This window comes from Lissotriton vulgaris, chromosome 9, assembly GCF_964263255.1.
Source record: "Lissotriton vulgaris chromosome 9, aLisVul1.2, whole genome shotgun sequence".
Lineage (NCBI taxonomy): Eukaryota > Metazoa > Chordata > Amphibia > Caudata > Salamandridae > Lissotriton > Lissotriton vulgaris.
This window is the reverse complement of record NC_141697.1, coordinates 103,609,750-103,636,072: the sequence shown is the minus strand read 5'-3', so window position 1 is coordinate 103,636,072 and position 26,323 is coordinate 103,609,750. Positions and strand designations below refer to the sequence as shown.

Genomic DNA, 26,323 nt, shown 5'->3' with positions numbered 1-26,323 from the left:
GATCCAATAACGTTAAAAATAGCACCTACTATAGCCCTACCAAAGTAGGCAATTTCTCGTTGAGTGAATGAACTCCACAACAAGAACTACCTCAAGCAGGACGTGACAGGAGAAATAAGTGGGGTAACCCAAGCTGTGCCATTGCATCAAGGCGTCCGGATAGATCTTTTTTGCAACAAGGGCTTAATCACAGTCCATTGAGTTAGTTGGAAGCCAAAAACTCATTTATATCTTTTAAGAAACTCAATACTGCATTACACATAAAACTTCCAATTTACTGTCCTTAAAAAACATTGAGAATGGAAATTGAATTTACGGATTCTGAAAAGTGAATTTTATAATTCATTGACCCAAATAGTTAATGAACCCAAAACAAGGTGGAGTAAATTTTCATACGTATCTGGGACTGGCCGACTGCTGGCAAAGATAGCAGTCAGAGGCCTGGCTAGAAGGCAGGGTCTACCACCACAGTAGCAGTAAAATGATTGGTCAGGGCTGTCCGCTTCATCGGCAAGCTCCCCATTTCCCCACCGCACTGATTGGTTCCCTCCCAGGAGGCAGCACGTCACCTGTGGATTTGATCTTCTGGATTGGCTGCAAACTGCTGTCATCGTGGTCGATTGGCTGGCTGGAGAGTGAGTAGATCCAGATCTCAGCCACCTTTGCAGTTGCCTCCTTGATGTTACTGAACAGGCTCAGGACTTGGCTGCCTTCCGTCGGGTGCTGCATGACCTGCGTTTGGGGTAAAATAAAGCAAAATTGATATATTTGATAGATGGGAGGAGCACGTTACATACTAGAAACAGTGGTCCTCACTGGGTGCAATGCTTCTCTGTAGCTCAGACCTTGGTGCACCTACGAACAAGCCCTGCCTGCAGGAAGCAGCGAGTAAATACAATCTGGAGTTGGCACCCAAGTCAAGGGCTACTGATTTGATTTTGATTTGAGTTTATAAAGAACAAACAATTAACCTAAGGCGTCTCGGTGCTAAAAAGAACCGGAGAAGTCATATCAGTTGGGGCTTAGATAAGAGCAAAGTTTTTAGTAACTTGCGAAAGCTCCAAAGAGAAGGAGCAGATGTTATCCCTAGGGGAAGGCAATTCCAGTTGTTGGTTAGAGGAGAAATTGAAAGACAGTACAATCAAATTCCTGGCTGAGTAGGGTCTAAGCATTCCCTTGGGTCCTGCTCAGCCAGGAATTTGATTGTACCATCTTACAAGTCACAAAACGGAAAAGCAGTCTCCAAAGGCACACTACTTTTATTAACACCTGATCTCCAAGTACAAAATTAAAAAAAACATTATCTATTTGCCAAGTTAGATTTAAGCAATGTATTCAGTCTCTTTAGTCATGGTCACTGCATCGTCGCTTTAGAGGAGCGCATTGTCTTTTTGACTAACGTAAATAATGTGTCATTTCTTCCTGATTAGTTTCTGCAATTCTTTTATTTAACTGCTATGGCTAAATGCATTGCCTGCTTAACTAAAAAAACGTAATAAAAAGTCTTTTGATGATAATATTGCCATGGAAGTCCAAGCTTACACTTCCCTCGTAGATGATTGTCTGGCCCGGGTCCCTGGGATACTGGGTTGCCCCATTTTTCTAGAATACTGTTTTAGAAACATGGAAGGGAAGTAAGTGGATTCAGCCCTTTATGGCATAATATATTTTAAAGGATTCAAACTACTTAAAGGGAGAGATCCTCATCCAAGTGTAGCATCCCTTTCAACATCTGTTTCCGCAAACTAGATTAGATTAGATTAAAAGCTTATAAAGCACATGGTTACTCCAACCAAGTGTCCCCGCGCTAAGACATCCGTGTCTGAAAAAAAGCAAAATTAGCTCCAATCCCCTGGAGGAGACCGAACCATGTTTTGAGTTTTCTACAGAACAGCACTTCTGAGGGCTGCATCCTCAGCTGGCAGTTGATTTCAAGCTTTAGCTGCTAAAAAGCCTGCCTCCTAAACGTGCCTTTTGGATTTTAGGCACTGTCTGCTTAGCCGTGCCCGTAGACCTAAGATTCTGGGTCGGTCTGTAGGGTGAGTAAGGGCCGAAGGTAGCTAGGTCCTTTCTCATTCAGAATCCTATGGCAGAACACAGCTTTAAAAGTTACTCGATACTGCACCGGTAACCAATGTACTTCCCTCAAGGCCGCTCCCACCGAGATTTGCCTTCGGATGTCCAATAACATCTGGACAGCCGCATTCTGGACTTTTTGCAGCATTCTCATATTACTGTTAGTGTTTCCTAGGTAGAGAATGTTGCAGTAATCCAAACGAGATGTAATGTAGTCATCCTCTTTGCAGCTAATACCTCCTTAAACTTAAAATATTAACATACTGGTTGACTAAGAAAGGTTGTCAAAAAATGCCACTTAAAAGCATTGGAGCATATTTTTTAGAAGCTGTTTGCAGACATATATTTAAAATGTACAGATTTGTGCTCCTTTTTGTTAGCGAGTCCCTCTGAATAAGTTGCATTTCAGACACGTAATTTTTCTTTTTTCATTCTCTCACTTCCTGTTGTCAGTATTTTCCTCTTCCTGCATGAATATGCATTGGCTTCAAAATCATTTGTATTGTCAGTAAAAATAAAAGAAAACGATAAACGATGTTTAGTGATATATTTCTACTGTCTACATAAATCTGTTTCTCTGTATATTTATAACCTATAACTAACTACATAAAGGTAATCACAAACTACACAATTTTCATAGGTTGGAAAAACATTAAATATATAATACAAACACAGAGAAAGGAATGTTTTTGGGTGTTCATTTATTTCAGGAACCTGTAGCAGTAGGAATGAGAAGTATTTTGATGTACATATTCAGTCTTTAGCAGAGAAAAGTGGACAATTCTAAAGGTGCCTTCTTCAGAACCATGTCTCGCAGTGTTGGCACATTCTGTGAGCTAGATGAAGACTCATTTATTTTATTAGAACTCCAATTTTCACAAGCAGCTACTGAGGGCTGAAACTGTAATAAGGCTCCTAGCTATGAATCTCCTGGGTACATATCAACTGTTAGGAGCCAATCAAAACACAGCATTTTGAAATCATCTATTCGTCTGTTTTGCACTCATCAAACTCCAAATCATCATTAACTTTGAGTAATGTCATTATGTGAAGGGCAATTTTTAGAACCACGACGACAGGCAGCCACAGTGGCACTTTGACCAATATCAACAAACACGGATAACACTACATAATACATTGAAATAGACAAATATGGAAAAAACAAGGGAAGTCGTAAGCAGAAGTGTCGATTTCCTTGCAAGAAGTGATCAAGTGATCAAACCGGGAATAAATTGCAGAATAGTAGAGAAAAGCAAGAAAATCCAATGTTTATGTATGTAAACATGTTGTGGGTCGTGAGCCCCTTCCTGTGTATCTGAATGCCTACAGATGTGGGGTGAGAAACTCTTGTCCAATGTCAGTGAGTTGCTTAACAAAGACCCACTGATCAGCTTATGCATAAATAAAAACACCTACAGATGGGCTGTGCACACAACAAGGAACTGTTGTTTGATACAATGGATGCTTATTACAAAACAACTCCAAACACAATGCCAACTTCAACATCACTGTGCCAAGTGATCACACGCCATGGTGGAAGGGCAGCTAAACTGCCTCTTTCAAGAACCGACTCTGGAGATCGCATGTTATCGACCAATCAGAGAGGCCTGTCGAAGGGCTCCGGATGGACTGGTAACAGACCAATATTTCTAGATTCAGTGTCCGCCGGTACTTTACATGGACAGGCGTGGAAGCAGTTCGCCAAATTCCCAGTGGGCAGGTCTGCTGACTGGCGCTTCCAGCAGTTGCCACAACAGTAATAGAAAGAAAAAAAATACAAGCAACAAAATACTAGCAAATGAGCCTCAGCTTCAAGTGTGTGTGAGCCCATGACTTGCAAAAAGATTTATCACAGACCTGGAAAAAGAAGAAAAGAAGACCACTCTTCTTATTTACCAACCACATTATAAAACATGTTTATGTTCGTTAGAACGTACGAAGAATAAATTATCAATACCAACATAAACACAAAACCCTTCAAATAAGGCAAATAATTAGGTTACTCCTCGTTTTAAGGGTTGTTGAAGTTTTATATTTTTTCTACCCTCGCATAGGAAAGTATTTGAATTTCATCATTGAGGCACAAATCAGTTTTAACCTGAAAAACACACTAAAACTAAACCTTTTCAGTGCTTCACATTTACTGCTACGTAGAAAGACAGCCAACAGCCAGTCTACATTTCCAAACATGCCAAGTTTTGATACCTTTTTTTGGGCTGAAAGAAAACATAACAACATATGGTAATACGTGGGCTTCTGAACTCTTACTGGCTCCCTCAGGTGGTAGCTGTACAACAATGTGAAGGGTGAAGAAAAACAGAGATATTCCCCAGATATCAAAAGCTGCACACCTGATGTGTCAAGACTTTCAATGAAAACTGTCCTACTTCTTGCAGAACACACATGGTTTGTGGCCATTGAAGGCTTTCAGGGGGTCACCTGCAGTGTTCTATGGGCCATCAGGGTGACTGCCTCACATCCAGGTGTAAACCCCTTAATGAAAAGGCTCACTTTGTTCAAGGTGATTGGACAGCACTTTGTTTTGGTATTTCTGGATTCTAATAAGAGTCTCAGAGTGCCCTGAAGCAGCCATGAGACACAATGTAAAACCCCTCTACAATGTTCAGTTGCAAAATGCTCATAATCAGTCGCTGTACATATATAATAGACTACAGGAAGCAGGTGGGTCAGAATAAGAATTATAGGAAAAAGGGGTGGTAACAGAAGCCGACTAGATGTAAAAAAGTTGGACACTTCTCACAAATCTAGAGGAAGTGAATTTGAGACGGATCTAGCCAGGAACTGAAAGGAGAGATTGCGGATAGAGGAAACAGAGGAGTATTAGAGACAGCAGACTTCAGTTAAGCTTAAGAAAGGATAGACCAGGACACCAGCAGCTCTTCAGACATGGTGGTGTCTGTCCACACAGGAACTCAAACGGTTAAGCTGGCACAGACCTGTGGCGGCAAAGCGGCGGCATACCTTGGTGGGGCTGGTGGCACGCATGCACTGATTGCCTTTGAGAACTAGACCGCACCATGTTGTGGTTTTTAATACCAGTTTATCAGTTTCACTGCTGCCAGACCCTGTTCAGACAGCCACAGGACAGACGGGAGATACTGGGCTTTACCACGGAGTTTGAGGTTTGCCACTGTATTCTGTGCTATTGCGGCACTGCGAAGTGGGTCAAGTACACCCTTCCCACACTTGACTCTCAGGGTAGTGAGGACAAGCTGTCAAAAGCTTCCGGTGAAGGTAGTGTGAGGGGCAAGAACTCCACAGCCAAAGTGCAGACAAAGTAATGTATTGTCCAGCCCAGCGCTCGTCTTTTAGTTAAAACCTTGCATGCTCATGATGGAACCATGCCGTCATGAGCCACGGGCGGCATGTGCTCATGACGACATGGTTCCGTCATGCTGCTGCCGCTCCGCCCACGCGGGGCTAATTCCCCGCCTATGCGGGCGAATTAGTGAGCGGGCGTGGTCATGACGGAACCACTCTGTCATGAGCAAACGCCGCCCGTGACTAATGACGGCGTGGTTCAGTCATGAGCACGGAAGCATCGCGCTCACCCTGTAGCCCCCTTCGTGCCGCGGCGAAGAGGTTAAAAAGGAAGTACTTTCACTACACAACAAAACGAAATACTAAACAGCACGATTCAGGGGTCAGTTACAATGTTGCACTCCTGTTTGCTGTCGTTAGTGACGCGCTAAAACCATTCAGTATTCTCCACCCCCAACCCTCTCTGGCCTGCTGTTCAAGTTTACTAGCAGTCCTAAACCCGCTGTATAGCGTAGGTCCTAGTCATAGAATAGGAACAGGTGTAGTTCACTCAGATATAACTGGACCTTGACACGTGCACAATAGTTCATTTTTAAAAGTCTTAAATTAGAGTATCAGTCCCTTTGCCTCCTCAGTCTAGTTCCACTCACAGGCAGGGCCCTCAGTTACCAGAGTTACTCTGCGTGGTGCTCTGGTGGGGTGGAATGGGTCAATGCTCCTGCGGCGGATGCTCTTGCACTGTTGTGGAGCGGGGGTAGCAGCGGTGACCTCACTCAGGATTTGGATGCTGGGCGGGTTCAGCACCGCAGTCGCTCAGGCCACATGCACATGAGGCGCTTCCATGGGCAGCAGTGGCCTCCATGTTGGTCATCAATAGGTGGGCGTTTTCAGATTCCGCCCCCTCCAGGACGACCAGGGCATCTGCTATAAGGTCGATGGGGAATATCTGAAAACAGCACCACAAGTCAGTCGGGCACGCAGCAGGATGCAGCCAATACAACAGTGCTTGGCATTTCAAAGTCTTTGCACAGTTCTCAGAAAGGACCACTTGGGGAGAGCCCTTCAACACACAGGTTGCTCCTGGCTTCACTCACTCTCAGGCGTCTGCTTCTGCTGGTTGTTCCCCACACTAGAAGCACACTGAGCCTCTCCTCCTGCAAGGACAGGAACACTACTTTCTTAGAAGGCAGGGAGGCTTCCAGGCAGACTTTCAGCTACTCCAGCAAAAAGTACAAACTTCAATTGATGTCTCCATACCTCTGTTAGCATTCACCAACCATCCTGTCATGGAGCTGGCCTGCAAGTATTCTGCAAAGCACTCCCTTCATGGTCATGAAAAACGTGGAACTGGAAAATGTAGGACACTTTGAGTCCCACTTTTATACATATTTTGTAAGCGAGGGCTAAGTGTAAGGTTTCAGAGCCAGTTTGGGCGAGTTCTCTGTCAAATGTCATGTTCTGGCTCCCCCTCAGACCCTGCCTGTGTACAAGGTGATGGTTCTCACAGCAATTAGCAATGGCGCTGGCTTCAAGCAGCATTAGCTAAAGCAAGGGAGCAATGGAGTGCGAGACCTCTGCACCTGGCTGTCATCAGCCTCCCTGAGGCAGTCATTTGAGACAGACAAAAGGGCAGACCGTGTCCAGAAAAGTTCTCATGGCGAGCAACTACCTAGAAACTTCTTCAGGTTGAAAAACAAAACTGTGTTCGCCCCTCACCTCTACCAAGTGGCAGTGCTCAAATTGACTAATGAGTAGCCCTTTGCTAATAATGCCCGCAATGAACCCTGTGTCCAGGGTCTGGGTCTCCACCCTCCTGTCAGAGACTGCAGTCATTACACTTCCACTGTCTGGGGACACTGTCTCCGCCAGACATATGGGGTTGCCAATGCTTTTTGCAGATGTTATTCTGCGTCAGCAAACAGATAAAAATAGACTTGTTTGCCGATGCACTGAGGTACTGAGACTCAAGTGTTTTGACGTGGGCGGCTAAATGGCCCCATCGTGGCGTAAAGTATGTCATACAACAGCATTAAGGTGTACTAAAGGTAACACCATTCATTATTAAGGATTTTCATTTTAAAATATCCCTGTAGGTCAAAAAAACACGCCAAAAGCTTTTTGCACAAAAAAGTATAAAAGCAAACGGTGCATTGCCTTTTTTTCTCTGTAATTAGACAGGAAACGTGACGCAAAAGAAAAATAAATCCATAAAGGCCAAATCGGAATAAAAACAATGAACACTTTTTTGGAAGAATGAAAATGAGGACAGCCAAGAGTGACAGTGAATGTGCGTCTGGGAAGCTGCTAGAGGTACAAGGTATCTCTAAATAGCATTCATGGCGATCGGTTCTGGAAAACAAGAAACGCCTCTATGATATAGTGTTAACTGTACATTCTTCTGAAATATAAGGAGATCAAGCCAAGAGCGGCCTTGCATTGAAGCGCATCAACACAAGGGGTGTTTGGCAACTCCAAATCATAATTCCGCTTGCTTTGAGTCTCAGGCATCAGATCTGAATTTAAAAAAGTGATCTTAGTCCCATTAACCGCGTTCAATCAAGTAGTATCGAGCTGCAAGCCTCCACTTCAAAGGGACCTCCACTCTTTTGCTCTTGAGAAATGGGTATTTAGAGGGCATGTGGAAGAGGTGTGGTGCAGCGGCCATATGGTGCCTGACTCCGGACCACGGGGTTCACGGTTCGGTGACTCTGGGCAATAGCTTGCTTAATCTTCCCAACGGCCCCCAGTGCAGGGACACCTCTCCGGGGGTAGCTGTGTGCTTTACAAATGCTGGTATTTCATATTTATTTCATTTGATGTGACGTAGAATTTGTGCCCCCGGGTTTTGGGGCAGGTGGTGCAATCCAGGGACTGCCGGGAATCTAATGGGAAGGGGCGGGGTCTAGATGGGATTAAGTGGGAGGGTCTTATGGAGTAAGATCCTCTTCTGTGGTAAGCACGAAGCAGGTACCTAGAGTGGTGAGGCAGGATGGCAGTTGTGGCCTCTTTGGCTAATGTAGGTTTTTGTTAGCGTAGTAGTGATAGACATGGGTGGTGTGGGTAGCAGGGTCGTGGAAGCTTTATCAGCCTTGAAAGATGAGGGTAGGTTGGCTCTTCTGGTGCCAAGCGTGCTGGACCAGGCATGGGTTTTGCAGACAAGGGGAAGGGGCGACAGCCTTCGTACTGGTGCGCTAGCCCCCCACGGTGCCAATTAAAGAAGCCAGAGTAGCCTTAGCTAGAGGAGAGGGGTGCAGCTGGGGTGATTGGGAATGCTTCAGGAAGTGCCCTCCAGGCAGAGCAGCTATGCAGGCAGTGAGTGGTTAAGATGGGGGCAGAGGGTAGCAAGCTCAGCTAGGGCACGTCTGACTTATTGGCCAAGGATGCCAGTGTCCGGGGAGGGCGCTGACAGCAATGGGGAGAGGGGACGATGAATCGAGGTGGTGGTCTAAGGCGTTGAGAGACAGACAGAGGCCTGGGAAGTCTTATGCAGGGAAGGGTTAGACGATACAGGATATGTGTCCGGGAAAGACAACCACAGGCACATACGACTGATGCTGAGGTGGCCAGTGCTGGGGTCTGGCTTGGGTAAAAAAGCGGTTCAGTTTTTCCATAGCAAGAGCACTGTAGTCTACAGCCTGAGATACGTGCACTATACGCTGATCTGTTCACAGCCTGAACAACGCACACTACACGCTGATCTGTCCACAGCCTGAGTAGCGCGCACTATACGCTGATCTGTCCACAGCCTAACTAACGCACACTACACGCTGATCTGTCCACAGCCTGAGTAGCGCGCACTAGGAGCTGATCTGTCCACAGCCTGAGTAGCGCGCACTAGGCGCTGATCTGTCCACAGCCTGAGTAACGCGCACTAGGCGCTGATCTGTCCACAGCCTGATCTGTCCTGCTCTGGCGTGTTCCTACCTCAGCCATGTTGATGGATCCCACTGCCAGCGTCTTGTATCCCAGAATGGTTCGATTCTTGTAGCGTTTTCTCCTCTGCAGCATGATCTGAAGCTTATTTCCTTCCCTTTTCAAGAAGTGTGGATACTGCAGTAAAAATAAACTATTAATAACTGTTGAGAAAAGAACACTAGTATGTTTTATTAGCAATCAATAAGACAAGCCTCTTAGTAAAAATGAAAAGTGTACTTAAATCAGGTCATTCCTTCCTTGTATAAGTAAGAGAAGCAAAGAGACAACAGCATGAAATTCAATTTGCAATCATGTGGAGATTCTGTGGACTTGGCTCAAGTGGTTTAAATCAGTCTTATAAAACAGTTGAGGACTAAACAACTCTCCTCGCCCACATCGTGGACAACGATTGCTCTCAAATCGTCTTCATCTTTTCCTCTGTGCAGCCGGTTTCTCAGATATGACGGTGGTTTTCAAGCTATTGGTTTTTCTGTAGACAGTGGTCGCGTTTACATAGATTTTATTTCCACATAACCTCTCTCCGCAACCTTCTCCTGGTTGTTCCACAGCAGAAGAAGAGGAGATATGTACTGATCCATATTTGCTTAAAGATTATCTACTGTTTTTTTTCTCCATATGGTCAATCCCAATTCACTAGTGTCAAAAAGGTTGACACTTTCAGGGGTGGGCGGTGCCCTCTCAGAGCTTTTGTATATTTTACACATGAGGTTATCAGAGATTCGGCCTCAAGACAACTTTCTTTAAGGGCAGATATGCTTAATCTGATCCAACACCTATTGCAATCTTAGGTTTTAGTAGATTTTGTACCTTTGTCAAGAATTAAAATTAAGCTGTTATTGTATTGCTTCCTTCTACAGGACAGAATTTTTTTTTTTGCTTTGTTTAAGCTGAAAAGGTTCCTCAACAACCTGTTTTCTCTGTGCACCGTTACCTTTTCCCTCCTAAAGTCTCCCCAGCAAGACTTTACCAGGATTTCTGAGTTGGATCCTTTACCATTGGTCCCAAATTGTTCGGTCCACCAACCTCAAGTGTTTATTGGCTAGATTCCTGTTGCTTTTGTTCTGTAATTCTCCTTCTGACATGTAAAAGATCAATTCCCACCCCTTTTGGCAAATGGATCCTTCTTTTGCCTATGCCAACTTTTGGACTTTTGATGTTCTTTATTCAACGTGCAGACATTCTTACCTATGGCCCGGGACGTTTCCCCCTGATGGAACGCCTTCTCTTGGGCTACATTTCGTTTGCTCACATGGATTTTTGACTTGGTGGGTATGATTTTGATGGCACTGTGCGGCCAGCAGTCATCCACCAGATTATCTTTGCAGACAGGATTTGTTTTCCTTCCTCATGAAAGGGACACTGGTTGCAACATACATTGTGTAGGCTGGGAATCCAAAATATCGGCGTAACACATATATATATATATCACCAAAATACAAAAACATATGTATATTTATTTGTTTATTCATTCAAGTTACCTAGATGCAGAGTTAAGAATAGTGAATCCTCACCTCCATCTGCGCACTTACCTGCGCAATATTCTGTCCTTTGATATGGTGGTCAGGATGTGACCCACCAATGTTTCGGATTCAATATACCCTACTACAATCACATACAAGTCATATGTAACCTAAAAAGGGCTCCTGCTAGCAGAAAACTCTCATACTCCCTGGTGCATTCCAGCCGCCTGTCACCCCTTGTGGACTTTCTTCAGCCGTACTTTTAAGTTTGCGGAGAGCTCTTAGGTGAATGAAGTCAGAAGTAGGGTTTACGTGGATTGCCGCTACATTCGAACTGATATCTCGTCCAGCTGTACTATACAGATGTACTGACCTGTACTGAAGGCAGTGGTCTATTATTCCTTTCACGAGGTAAGGAAGGAGTGACAGGTTTTCAGATGAAATGATTGCACCACAAAGCGCCGTCAAGAGTAGACGGATGGATCCCAAAAACCAGTGGTACGCAAAGTACGGCCCGGGGGTCGCATGCAGCCCTCCCGACCTTCATATGTGGCCCCTTGCTGAACGACTGCACTGGGCTGCTGTTTACTTAAGAGAGCACGAACATTCAGAAAGTTGTTAATTAAATAGGCAAGCGTTTTTTACACACTAACTTAGTAAAAGAAAATAAACAAAGGTGTGCTGCACCATTTCACTTTAGGAACACATTCATTTTTGAAGGCATCTGGCAGCTCAGAATTGGAACAAACTCCCTCTAAATCTCCGGATGGAGACTTCTGAAGTTAGGTTTAGGAAGGCGCTTAAAACACACCTGTTCTCTGGATAAGTACGGTCGAGTTCCTTGGAGCGGGGCAGATGCGACATTTTCTCGCCATAGCGCGGGGACACGCTGAGATGGCGTAACCATGCGCTTTATAAATTCCTTTATTATTATTATTATAACAATGTGTAAAACTATGGTGCGGTCTCTTCAAAATTAAAAAAAAATGTCTTTTAGTAACAGGCAGAAATGTCTCACCTTAGAACATTAGATTACATCCAAGCATGGTTTTAAAATTGATAGTTTTCAAAAATGAATGTAGAAACATTCATGCCTCCTCCCACCCTGACAATTGTGCTAATAGTGAAGTAAAAGGCAATTTACTTGACAAGTAGTAATCGACAGGGTAGTTATTAATCATGGACAACATTATAGTTTATAAATCAAACACGAGAGGTGGTTTTGCACAGAGTATATCCTGAACTCATGTATTGCATGGTGCTCTTGTATGTCATAATGAAGAAGAAGGAGGCAAAGTGAAATTGGCCAATTGCATAGGATCACACAATTGAGTCAAGTGGGGACGCCGGAACTGATACTAGGGTTTCTGGTTTCACATGGTGTAATTCTACTTAATTCCAATTCAAGCCGAGAAGGCTTACCCCAAGGTGCGGTAGAGTTGCAGTGATTCACATGCAGAAGAACACAGTATTGTGAAATCTAGGATTAGACTATGGGCTTTATTTAGCACCCAGTATCGAATAAACCCCTCAAAATAACTCCATGAATGCCTGACCACACCATGACCCTCTTCCCCTACGCCACCTTAAGTCCCTTCCCCTCCACGAAGCCCCGGTCCCATCATGCTGGCATAAATGCAGCCCTCGGGCATACCACAGACCATACTTTGTGGCCCCTCAGAAAATGTTTGTGAGTGCCCACCCCACAAACTTTCCAGATGATGAAGGGTGGCTGGACAGGTGAGTGCAAGAAACCATGTACATGGGAGAATGCTCATTGTATAACAACTGACGACCGAGTCCCTACATCATCTAACCTGAGGGTGAGACATAAACCACCCCTTTGGAAGGCAAAGTAAAGGTTTGGGGAATAAAGAAACATACTAGTTACCTGCAGTGAAAACGTTAGTGCCAGGTCTGTTTCCACTTGTCCACTGGGGGGCAGCACGATCTCATGGGACCGCAGTATCCGCTTGGAACCCTGTGAGAGAACAGGAGAAAGATTTGCATCAGTTGCACACACGGACCATGTCAGAGCTTACAGTACAGTACAGCCCGCCAGTACCCGGGCAAGGACACACACCACGCTAGCGACGAGTAACGGTGCGAGTACACAATCAGCCCGGGCAGACTGCAGGGTGGGTGTAAATGCCACACATGCCAAGCTAGGTTTTCAGAAGTCCCAGCTTTCACCCTACTGAGGAGAACACTTCTGCAGCTAATGAGATTAGACAAACTACAAATATTAGCTACTTCTTTAATAACCTGATTTGTACTTCCTTGTTTGTTTTAGTTTAGAATAAAGTAGCTCCCTCCACTCCCTGGGGGTTTTCCTGCCCTTGGAGTCTAAGACACTGCACTTACACGAGTGTTAACCCCTTCGCTGCGGCAGCACTAAGGGGGAGGCCGCGCAGCGCTCCCGTGCTCGTGACGGACCCGCTCCGTCACGAGCTTCGGGTGAGCTGTGCTTGTGACGGAACGGTTCCGTCACGGCCCCGCCCGCTCTTTAGAACACCCAGCACAGGCGCGGAATTCGCGCCACGCAGGCGCTGCGAGCGGGCGGGCCGTGACGGGACAGTTCCTTCACCAGCACAGCCCACCCTAGGCTCGTGAGGGAACGGTTCCGTCATGAGCATGGGAGGGGTTAAATAATGAAGGGTCTGAACTTGTAACATGCGACAGGACACAATCAGGGCTGACAAGATTTCTGGTATTTTTACAAAGTTATTACTCTGGAGTTTTACTAAAATAACAGGAGTCTGTCTGTGTGAAAAAAATGCTAATATTTCTGGAGAGCACTGAAATTCTAAGGGCAGGGTCACGAAGGAGAAATTGCTTTAGAGAGGGGTGGGCAGTGGTGCTGGAACAATTTCTAAAGTGTGGGTGCAGCCATCAATGCTGCATCGCTGAAGTCACAGGGATTGTCAGAAATCCATGTGTCACACAATGAACAAGTGAAGCAAATGAACCACGCCCATTCAGCGGGAGAGTGGTGGGGCGCAGTATGGAGCCGGTGGTGCGTTTGAGCACACCATCATGAATATATTACAATAGCATAGTGTGGGAGCACACTGTCATTTACAAACAGTACATGTCCCTTTGAAATGGTCACTAAATTTGCACAGATATGCAATTTTACTGATAAAACTATATAGCGCACAAACCACATTGTATGTAAATTGCGGTTCAGTGATTATCATGTGTATATTGCTTAGTAAAGTGTATTGATTTGTTTTGATCTTATTACATTCTTTGGGTTCCATCAGAATTCAGAAATACAAAAAAAGTGCTTCATTTATATTTTAACTATACATATTTTCAAATATTTGTACAGTCCATTTATAGGAATTTAAGCTTTGTTGTGTTAGAAAAAAATATTTCCTACAGCCTCTCCTTTCACACTCTCTGTACTCCAGCAAAATTACCACACAGTTTCCTTTATAAAATCCTCTCACTTTGAATGAAAAGTATACGCCAAAGTCCATGTTGAATGAAAAAGCAGCAATTTGCATAAGACACAGCCTGACATTTGACCCCTTATTGAATGCACAGCAAATGTGGCAAGATAAACAACATTTAAAACCATCCTTATTGCTCAATCACCTTCCAAACTCCAGCTTGGGTTTTTCTGGTTGTGCTGCAGCACATCCCACATCCCTATTGCCAGCGCCTTTGGGGTGGACGAGCCACTTAGGGCTAGAGTCAGGCTTGAGCCAGAGGCCTGGCTAAACTTGAGGTCCTCTTGCACCCTTAAGCCCAAAACGAGCCGAGCAATAAAGTGACTTCTGCATGCCACGCATACTCTACGATTATGCGCTAAAAAGAAGAATAAAATAAAGCACAAATCTTTGGTATATGACGGCATGGGACCAATCCCGGCTTCCCCGCTTGACCAAAATGTATGATCTTAGGCAAATATTTTATCTTACAGGCCCTCCTTATTCGTTGTTATCAGATATGGGAGCAACTTCCAATATGTGACTTCAGGGTGTGCGCTGTACAAAAATAATTTGATGTATTAGGATGAAACATTCTGCATGCTGAAAAAATACTTTTTAAAATTGACCATCATATTTTCATATGACGCTCACTGCGTGATTTAGATGCCAACTATTTTCTGTGTTTGGCTCATGCACTGGCTCTTAGAACCGAGACAGACCCCTTGGCTCAACTCTCCCTATTAATTTGTTTGCTTGCCCAACTCTAGCTTTACTCACAAATTACAAATCTGTCATTTTTTCTGCACGTTCAAATATTCGGTGTGGTAAAGCCAGGTCACAGCTCCACGCGACAAAAGCAGGTAAAACTGTGTTCCAAGTATTGGGGTAACACGTGGAGCTATTGGGGCAGTCATTCTGCAACCTGCGTGTTATTCCTACTCCAAGAACTCGTAATTGCCTGGTAATAGCAGCATGATATTGCACAGAAACACTCATTTCGATAACAGACTTTTCAGCCCAGTATTATCACACAACTCGTGACCGAGCCTTTAGTGTCCCCAAATCCTGTTCTTGGGTGTACCCACAAATCCCCGTCCTAACACATAACCAAGGCAGAGCAAACACAAGGAGATGATAGACAGAGCGCTGAAACTTTTCAGACACTCACCCCCAGTCACACATCTGGGATGAATCCATCATCATTCTTTAGCTCACCTCGCCACCTCAGTTCAGACACAGCTATATGCAAATCAGTCTGACCCTGTGCCTCATGGGAACAGTCCAGCCCAAGTGGGTCCCTTGCTCACTTTGCAACTGGATTCAAGCTATCCTGGCTGGTGAAGGGTGTTACCCAGAAACCGGTCCCATGATGCTTGTTTCCTGTCTAGAGAAGACATGGCTTGGCAGTTTGGGCTGGACTGTTCCCATGAGACACAGGGTCAAGACTGATTTGCATATAGCTGGGTTTGATCTGGGGTGGAAAAGTGAGCTAAAGAATGATGATGGATTCAACCCAGATTTGTGACTGGGGGCAAGTGTCTGAAAAGTTTCCGCGCTCCGTCCAACATCTCTTTGTGTTTGCTAAATAACCAAGGCACCCAGTATGCTGTCAGCACCATTAATGCTGCACACCATTCAGTGTTGGGTCTCTGGGGTTGAGGGTCAGGGCTTCTCTTTGGCCTTCCATTTTGGGGTCCCGTTGCTTGCACCATCGAGTTAAGCAGAGGTTTCTCTTTCTTCTATCACCGCTGATGTTCTGTGCAAGCTGGAGTTCCACAGACTCCATCTTTGGTGGACTCTTGCACACAGTGGACTCTTAGGATGGCCATATTACATTCTTACAAGTGCAGGCGTTGGAAAGGGGCATTCGCGGATCAACACAACCATACTTCAGGGCAGCTGTTGCACTTGTCCAGGTGGTCCACGGGGCCAGCTACCCAAACTTAACATTCAAGGGTCTAGGAGGTACAGACTGACTGCGGAATACCTGATAATTGGAAATTCTGAGCAAAGAACTCCCTTGTCCGAAGCAGCATTACAACCCATCCTATTCTGACAATATACCTTCCTCCCTTCAAGCTGCCCCTCTTCATAGAAGACCCTTCCAAAGCTCAGGTGGGAGCATCAAAGCCAGCTGGACATTGTGTTCCATTGTAAAAGATGGCTGAGCCGGCTCGGATGGGCACTATTGGGCACTGGGCGTTTTCCCAGTGGGCTGGTAGAGTAGGAGCTGGTTTTGTTGCTAGGGTCAGGACAGGCACATTTCATACCTGCAGCACTTCAGTGCTTTAAAAATAAACAATGCAAAAAACTGTTTGTACAGCATTGCTTCAAACGCATATGTCTTTGCATTTGGCTCATTCCAGATGCTTGTTTCCAGACCAGAGAGGACCTGGCCTGGCAGTTCGGGCTGGACAGTTCCCATTGGGCGAAGGGTCAAGACTGATTTGCTTATGGCTGGGTCCAAACTGAAATGGCATGGTGAGCAAAAAACAATGGATTTAGGCTCAGATCTCTGTACTGGGGTGAATGTATGACATTCTTCTGCATTCTCTCCATCAACTGTTGTTTTTGCATTCCAGTATCATGCAGGATCGCCATGAGCAGCCCGGCCTTCAGGCCTCAAGGAGGTGGGGAGCCCCAGGGGGCTGCTGGTGCTTTGATCAGGGAGTCTAGTTTATTTCTTTAATATGCAACTCTTGCAATGCATTTCAGTGTAGTATATTGTGTTATACCATTGCTTTGAGTAGCAATCGTTAGAAATGATGTATTCTAATCATAAACATTCATAACGCACCACCGCTGCCCTCATGATGATGCTATTCGAGGACCAAGAGGAAAGTCAGCGGTCTTTTGCCCCCTATTAATGGCCTATGGCGTTGCTATAGATGGAGTAAGATTACAGTCGTGCTTTTGAGCAGGGCACACAAACTGATGCATTTCACGGCACTCATGATGAAGGAAAACGAGGTACTGAAAAAAAGTAATTGCCTAGAATCACTCAATGTGGTCAACTGGAAGCAAGAATTGAGGCATGGCTTTCTGGTTTCATGTTGTGCAATTCGCCCACTACATGGCCGTCTCCTTTTCTCTCCCATTTTAGCCCTAAGCTTAGTGCTAAATCAGTGCCCTCTGTTAAACCATCACAGCTATGGATGTCCCACAAGGACCGGTGGTGGTATTATTTTGGGAGGGTGATATTTTAATGCAAAAGCATGAGAACAACCGCACCCACCCTCAGTCAATGTATTGAAACATGTGTTCCATGTAACTAAAAGTCTTTATTCATTTGCACTGTCATCTGTCATTGAATTAATTCATCTACCTGCACCTCACCATTCAACTATTCATTTGTTGAGCCATACAGTCCTGTCTCCATTCATCCATTCAGTAGTTGCGCCAGGCTCTATAATAAAAATTTGCAGTAAAAGACATCATATTTTCAATTCTTTTCAAACGTTTCTTTGGGGCAGAACCCCAAACCCTCCTTCCAGTGGTCAGACTCGCTCGCTACATGCAGTATGGGACTGGTGTGATAACATTTACCCGGGCTGCTTTTGGTTCCCGGTCTGGCCCTATGTCTGAGTATCTCCTCCAACCCTCGCATGGAAATCGCTGCTCCTGCGGGCTTCAAAACCAGAAGGTGAGACAGGGCTGGAAAGAGAGGGGTGGTGTGGTGTGATCTTCAGAGATGCGTTGGGGATTGCACCAAGAAATGAATTCGCCCACACCATCACTGAAACACTGGTCAGTGGCTGGAGTCTTCGACTCTACAAACCTTCGCCCTCTGGGGCCGATGATGGGTCTCTATGCGAATTAGCAACGAAGTGTTACGCAGGAGCAATGCCCTCTCCTAGGAGAAGCAGGGAATCACGCTGAGTCCAAGGTGGCTCATGCGGGGACCAGCAGGGACGTCAAAGGTGGGGCTAAAAGGTGTCACACAGGGCAATCAGGGCACTAATGTGTCACGGGCAAGATGTACATATGAAGGAACTGTAAAATGGGAGAAATTATACACTATATGGGAAAATACGACAATGTGGGAGGAAATAAAATCATGTCTATAGCAGGGATCATCGTGGGGAGGAGGACATGATGTCCCCATACTTTTTTTTAATCTTAATCAAAAACTATTTCCCGCTTTTTGTTAAAAGACAACGGTCTTCACCAACCAGGATTCAATTGTGTGGCTCTGTGGTTACAAACACAGATATCTGCAGTGATCACATTAACCAAAAGAAGTGTCATAGCTTTAAATGGCGATATTCTCAAATCTTTTAGCCAAGCCGTTGACCCCGCCCCCACTGAGTACCGGATTACAGTTCCCATACTTTAGGTCAAGCCTAGCATTGCAGCGCATGCGCCGCTCGCTCTGCGAGGCATATTGGAGTAGGGTTAGTTGTGGAAGTGTTGTGGAAGCCCAGCCTGTACTTTTCATTGGCTTGTGGCATGGTCTTTGGTAAACGCTGACTTCCGATTCAATACGAGGCTTCCTAGGCCCTCCTTGTTACTGCCCGGTCTCCTTTTGTGACCGCCCATCAGGAACGGATCTTTTACTTGCGGCGTTATACTGTCTCCTCCATTAGTCAGGTGGGGATATATATATATATTATATATATATAGATATATATATATATAGATATATATATATACACACATAAATACACACATATATATACACACATATACACACATATATATACACACATATATATACACATATACATATACACACACGTATACATATACACATATATATATATATGTATATATATACACACACATATACATATATATACACACACACGCATATACACCTATATATATATATATATATATACACACACACTGAGGAAGGACTGCTGTCCGAAACCCGTCTGTCATCTTTGCTGTGTGTGCCGTGAATAAAATCTAGTGCCATACCCGGAGTGCTTCAGGTCTTCTTTACCAGTGGCGAGGGAGACTAACGAGTGTATATATATATATATATATATATATATATATATATATATATATATATATATATATATATATATATATATATATATATATATATATATATATATATATATATATATATATATATATATATATATATATATATATATATATGTATATATATAACTAGAATGTTTAGTGCCGTGCCCGGTTCAGGAACACTGTGCTTTGTTACTTTTTTTTGTTTTTTACTTTATTGGTGAGTGCGATCCACTCTCTGGCTAACTCTAGGTGGGACAAGTGACCCACCCCCAACCACCAGTGTCAGACCATTAACAGACTAATGAACAATTACATTTTTAACAATGTTTGCATTTTGGTGGACTGCAGTACTGCACAGTGCCTGCCTGTGTTCGAAAATATACACTTCAAACTGTTTTAGAAAGCGAATGGACACAATGATTTACGTCTGGTGCAGATAAAATGAGAAATAGGCTTATACTCGTAGGAATTGCACTTTTAAAAATGGAAAATCAAAGGGCTGTCCTGCCACATGGCTCGGTGTGAGCACGATATGGGTGTGAACATATCCACGTAGTCTTTCCTGCACAGGCATGCGTTACACAGTGACACAGAGATGGTGCTGGCATTTTGTTTATGCAGCTGTATATTCAGTGAAATTCTCATGGGTGGGGCTAACACACTTCCAGGTTTGCAAAATGTCAGAGGTATTGAGGGTAATATCAAACCTCTGACTTTGAGCCTGACCTGGCTTTTGGCTACATGTGTAACCTGAGACTTGTAGGAAACACGTGCAGTGGATGGAGTGAAACTACAAGTCCCACCATGCTTAGTGCCGAAGGCTACGACACCAGACAGGCTTAAAGTCTCCCCACAACACTGAGCCATCTGTTGACATGCATCATATTCTCATGGAGGAAGGTGGCCAGTCCTGGGCAATCTGCACAGAAACCGGTACTGAAGAACTGCAGCCCACGGTCGCCGATAGCACATCAAGCCCCCCTCAATTTTGTTAGATTTTCTGGTTGAGTTTATCATTGTCCGTCCACTTTTTGTTTTGGTTACAGATTTGTGATTGCTTGTAAAAAGTATTTTTCAGATGCTGCTTTAGCTAGCAGTTGTAATGCAAAACTTTTCCTATTGCTTTTGTCCTTGTAGTGTTTAATGCTATAGGGATATGCGTTCACAATTTCGCCTGCACCTCCAGAGAGAGGGTGTCGTGAGGGTGTTGCGTTAGATTAATTGACGAGATCCCGCCTGGAAAGCAGTCGCCCTTTATTGCAAGCGCTGTGAATTGTACATTGGTTTCTGGATGGATGAAGCGCACTCACTGATGGTTATTTACAGCTCAGTCTCGCCTCATGAAAACACATTATATTCAGCCGCTTTCAGACTGACTCCTTTTAATATTGGGTAAAATCTCCTGTTTTCTGCTTCGTGTGGAGTATCGGCTGTCTGGGAGGTAGTCTTGACGTCAGAGCTGGCAGCTTCACAGCTGTACGAAAGCCAATCACATAGTGCCCCCGAATCCCAGCGGTCCCACTTTCATTCCAGTCAGAATAGCCAGTGCTTCGAAATGGGAAACAGCACCATTTTATTTTTGAAGATTGTTGTACTTTTATTAGACTTAAAGACAGAGACACAGTATTGTTCTCTAACTTGTCCTACAGACATAAACATGTGAAGTCATTGGTCTATTGCAAACCACCGTAAGAAGCCTAGGTACTGGAGAGCTGTTAGAGCAGCACTTTGCACTGACATTTATTTACTTCTTTTAATGTATTCATCTTTATGACTTTAATCCCTTTTATTCATGGTTTCGTTGCAACTGGTACCATCCAGTTGTGTTGTAAGCTGTTCTAAAGCACTGTGAAGGCTCACTTAGGTGGCATAGAGTGCTTTAATAAATATGCCATCCTGGCATTTACTGCAATCTCCGTAAAATGAAAAGAGACGCCATGGTTCTACCCTCTAAGAAGGCTAAAGACTGCGACACCAATGTAAGTTGTATTGTTTGTTTCCCCCCCAATTAGTAGCCAGCACTAACAACTGACAGAACAAGGACACTCACTAAAAACTATGCGTTCACTCGTTTTAGTTACAGTGTCTGCAATTGGAAGTCACACATCTAATCAAGCAAGAATAAGAGAAGGTGAGCTTTTCCAGGCAATGAGTTACTAAGTAGAAAGAAAAGGTTGTGGGGTTCAAGAGTAAATCTAAGTACCATTTTTGTTTATGTTTCAGCTGCGTGGTCCTGATGAGAACTCTAGAAAGGGCATGAGTTCGAAATGCGTAGACCATTCTGTGTTGTTAGCCATAAGATTGCAAAACAGAGTCTGAACTATTGTGAATATTCAGAATTTTGTGTTGAATACTGCGAACTATGGCTAGTTGTAGAGATAGAGATTAAAAAGTTTCAGAAAAAGGAAGATATAGGGGGTATGTGCAGCGAATGAATGAATGTAAAGAGTGTGAAGAAAGTATGAGAGTGAGAAAATAGGAGAATGCTGAATGAGAGTAGAAGATTTTATGAGAAAAGATTAGTAGTGTTGTGTTAAAAAAGATAAAAAAGATTAAAGAAATGTTTAAATTTTGATATGTGAAAAATAAATAAAAGAAAAGATTCATTTCAGACAGAAAAAGAAGTCTGCGGTCCATGTTGTTGAATTTTCAATATGACCACTCGCAAAAAAGAGTTTAAATAAGTTAGCAGTATTGGCATCCAGTAAGTTCTTTAGTTATCTGAGGCTTCGCCTTACTGTTGGGAGCCTAAACCCAGTGGTGTTATTTGATGGTTCTACCCTCAGCACAATTCTCAGGTACTGTACAGGCATGTCAGGTACTGTCAGGTAAAAATGCAGTTGCTAAGCAGTGTATTATACCGGTGGGCCCTCGAGTTCCCGGCAGCCTGGTGCATATAACCACATGACACCTTGGTGAAACATGTACCATGTACAGTTCACCAGGGTTTGTTACCATCTCCCAACCCATCATGGCTCCTTCCCGCCCTCTCTGAATAGGTAAAAACTTATAAAAGCATTCCTGCAGGAGGACAGTTTGACACAGTCTCACTGATAAGATAAACAAACATTTTGCATTGAAATAGGTCTCGCATTTGCGAGATTTAAAGCTATTAGTATTGTAAATGACAATGCCTTTTATGTATGTTTTAAAACCCACAACATAAAAAAAGGCATTGTCATTTACAATGCCAATATCTCAAATTCCCATAAATACGAGACCTATTGCATTGCAAATGCTTGTTTTTTTGTGCACTTCGGCGGCTGGCCTGCTATAAGAAACGTGTACAACCATGGCTTTGGCCCCGGCTTAAAACATTTAGTTGCGCTGCAGTATGACTTTCTCCTGCAGGTGTCGCCCTTGTACCGAGAATACCCATCTCCATCACAGCTGGAGCGCAGCACGCACGTCTGGCCCCGTGCCGCCTGCACGAGCATGCCAATAACAGAGCCTACAACGTGTTCCAGGGCATCATCACCTCACTACCTCAGAGCACTGCAGCAGGAAACCAGGTCCCCAGCCGACCCCGAGATTTTGTAAACACGGGGACCACGAGGATTAAGACTTTCATTTTCTCTCTTGGCAGGAAGCACAGGGCAGGATTAACACCAGCCTGTAACTAACAATATCTCTTTCACGGCTTGAGAAATGGGCCATCCCGCTTGGGTTTCATTATTCTCGAACAAAAACATCCCCCACCAGGAAAGGTCCAGTGACCCACTTCCGTTCACCAAACGCAAAATAACAGCTTTAGCGGTAAATGCGGCAAAGTTCATCTGTGGCTGTAGAAATGAAGCAAGGGACAGACCGGTGTAAGAATTCACGAAACATTAATCAGGTGAACAGGAAAAACAAGAAGACTCGGTTAATAAAGGGCTGGCTTTAGAAGGAAACCTGGAGTTCCGCCTAAAGACAGTCTACTGCGCACTAAGCGATAATACTATTAAAGCAACTTGACGGATACATGTGTTTTTTAATATATTGGCTCATAGTTCCTTCGTCTCGAACAATTTCACGGCAGCGGCGCGAGCCTGCACGTGCTGTGAGGCACAAGACGGACCTCGCGCAGTCAGAGCGAGAAAACATGTTGACAATCCCTGCTGACAGGTGGAGAGTGACCCAGATCTGGTAATTGGAGCCCTTTTAAATATTCGGGGCAAGCTACAAGAGAGCGACATGTGAGCCTGGTGAAAAAACACACTATTCCCGCCCTTTCACGTGCATACGGCAAGGGAGCACACGCCCTCGGCGCCCCCTCCCCACGTGGCCTACGTCACGTTTCAGGTGAGAAACACACGAACAGTGGGCACGAGGTATCCCGCCTTTCAGAGGCACGTGGCGGGTTTCAGGTGTGAACACGAGACAGGGGAGCACAGTGTTTCACGATCCTTTCTGTGGCATGTGTAAGATTACCACACATGACAAATGACCCGACGCGGCAAGCTCCCTCTGCTCAGAGTAGGGTGACCAACTGGCATGGGTCTAATTCAGGACAGTGAGTGTAAAAAATCAGGACAAAGGGTCAAAATTCAGGGCAAAAATTCACAACAGGAGGTTAAAATTCAGGACAAAACTTCGGGACAAAAGGTCCTTTTTACAGACACATCAGAGGAGGTTGCACAATAGCATATAAGTAATCCCATCTATATCCAAACATATTCATCCATTTGCAAACCAATCCATCATGTATCCTTCCATTCATCATTTCACTCATCCATCCCTCCATCCACACTTTCACTCATCCATCCATCCACCCACCCTTTCACCCTATCCATCCATACACTCATCCATCCACTCTTCCACCCATCCAGCCATCCTTTCACTTACTCATCCATCCACCCAGTCACTCATCCTTCCACCCATTCACCTTTTCCGCCATCCATCCATCCTCCCTTTCTCTCTCCATTGACCCTTTCACTTAGCCATCCTTCCTTCCATCCATCCACCCATCATTCTACTCATCCACTCTTGAATCCATCCATCCATCCATTGATTGACCCTATCACTCATCCATCCAACCATTCACTCGTCCATCATTCACCCTTTCACTCATCTATCCATCCTTTCACTCATTCATCCACCCTTCTACCCATCCACATACCATTCCGTCCATTTATTTACCTTTTCTCTCATCCATCTATCCATCCACTCACTCATCCATCCACCCTTTCGCTCATAATTCACCCATTCATTCATCCATTCACTCTTTCACTAATCCATCCAGCCAACCATCCCTTCACTTACTCACTCGCCCACATTTTCATATTAATTATGAGCTGAGCCTTTGTCTGCAGAGTTGCATACAGAAGAGGCCCATCAAGAATTTCACCCTTGCTGTAGTTCCTAAAGCAAGGGGTGGGGGTAGGGCTCACTATGTCCCTGCACATAGGCAATCTGAGTCATGAGTCATGCATGATGCACAGTGCCAGGCCATGAGGTGACTGACATGGTGTTGTTTCCAGGGGTTTAAGAGGGATGAAAAAAAAGGGGGGGATATCTCCAAAGGGGGTGTTTGATGTAATTAAGGGCGTGGCTTAAAACACCTATTTAAAAATCTGTGCTTAGCTTAGTGTGCCGCCGGACTGGTATTTTGTCTCTTCTGTCAGTGCAACCAGATATATACCACAACAAGTAACGTTACACCTACAAAAAGCCAGAACTATTGGCTTTGTCAATGGTTGTTAGTTGCATAAAATAAAAATGCAGCAACTATGGCTTCTTTGAATATAATATTGAAAATGCACTTTTCTAAAATGATGAGACTGTAAGAACTCTAGCTCCTTCTTTTTAACTTGATTCACCAGCTTCTTTTCATGAACTGGATTCTGTAGCAGCATTGGCGTGTTTGCACATTCCTTCCATCTGACAGAATGTGCTGCCCTAGACTGTGGCAAGATGAGGCCACTGCATACAGTAACACTCCAAACTGGCCCATTATCATTCTGTATGTGGCAATCAGCCTCAGACAGAATGGCAATGGGCGGGGTGGGCCTGCTCTTGTGTTCCTAGGAGGAGTGCAAGGCGGCCCCATTAGGGTGCGGAGGCTTCATGCAGGGAGCAGTGCTGTTACCTGCAATACCCAAAATAACGGACAAAAGGCGTCCGTAAAAGGGATCCTCACGGACTACGGACGTGAGGTCCAAATTACGGACTGGCCGTGAAATTTACGGACGGTTGGTCACCCTTTGGATGCGCATAGCATATATCCGGTGAGAATATTCATTCACAATAAAACAAACGTACCCTTTACAAAGCATAAGACTACATTTCAGGCTCACCCACCCAATTTGTGAGGAATTCCTTAAGTGTGGATGGTTCCCGTTTTCCAGGTGAAATATTTATCTCAGGAGCATTTATAAAAGGTAAAGGGATGACTCCACCCCTTCCCCCCCACCTTCCCCCGGGTGTCATGCTTCATCGTCCGCCATCTCACGCTCGCCAAAGCATACTCTAATCGTGGACGGGCCCCTTGTCAAAGGCGGAGGAGAATCTTTTTTCAAGGGAACGGAGGTAAGGGTACTATCCTATAAAAATCCCGACCACACACACAAGCGTAGTACTCCCGGTCACTGAAGGGATATATTTTGTGTGTGTGGATGTGCTCCTTGTGAAAGGGCAGCGTGTTGTAACTCGCAGTGAAGTCAGCCAATTTCTGAGTGGGCTGACACATTGCTTCCTGACAATTGTGAATGACACAACCACAGACTAGTGGATGAAGTTTGGCTGAAAACCTCATAAATAACTATGTTCTAGAAATAATTTCAGTAAAAACTAAAGGCCTTGGCTAACACCGCTCTAAAAGTGCCAGTCAATCTGGCATTGCCTGCTAGCATCTTACCTTTGACAAAGAAAGAAGGAAAGAAGGGAAGAACTAAGGAAAGAAAGAAGGAAAGTAAGAAAGAAGAAAGAAGGAAATAAAGAAAGCAGGACAGACGGAAAGAAAAAGCAAACATGACAGAAAAAGAAAGGAAAGAAAGAAGTAAAGAAAGAAATAAGGGTAGGAAGAAAATAGGCAAGAAGAAAAGAAAATAGGCAAGGAAAAAGGAAAGAAAGGAGGAAAGCACAAGGCAATAAAGAAAGAAGGCAGGAAAGAAAGAAGGCAATCAAGAAAAAAAAGACAGAAAGAAGGAAAAAATAAGGAAGGGAGGA

The 26,323-nt window shown here is 44.4% G+C and overlaps 1 protein-coding gene across 8 annotated transcripts in view; it reads right to left on the bottom strand.

Moving 5' to 3' along the window:
• PACS2 (phosphofurin acidic cluster sorting protein 2) overlaps nucleotides 1-26,323 on the bottom strand; it is a 521,350-nt gene that overhangs the window by 115,312 nt on the left and 379,715 nt on the right. For all 8 annotated transcript variants that reach the window (XM_086937135.1, XM_086937137.1, XM_086937141.1 and 5 more), the window contains exons 3-5: nucleotides 12,646-12,735; nucleotides 9,283-9,408; nucleotides 570-732 (exon numbers count right to left, since the gene is read on the bottom strand). In XM_086937135.1, coding sequence (XP_086793261.1) covers nucleotides 570-732; nucleotides 9,283-9,408; nucleotides 12,646-12,735 — 379 coding nt within the window. The remainder of the gene's footprint in view (nucleotides 1-569; nucleotides 733-9,282; nucleotides 9,409-12,645; nucleotides 12,736-26,323) is intronic.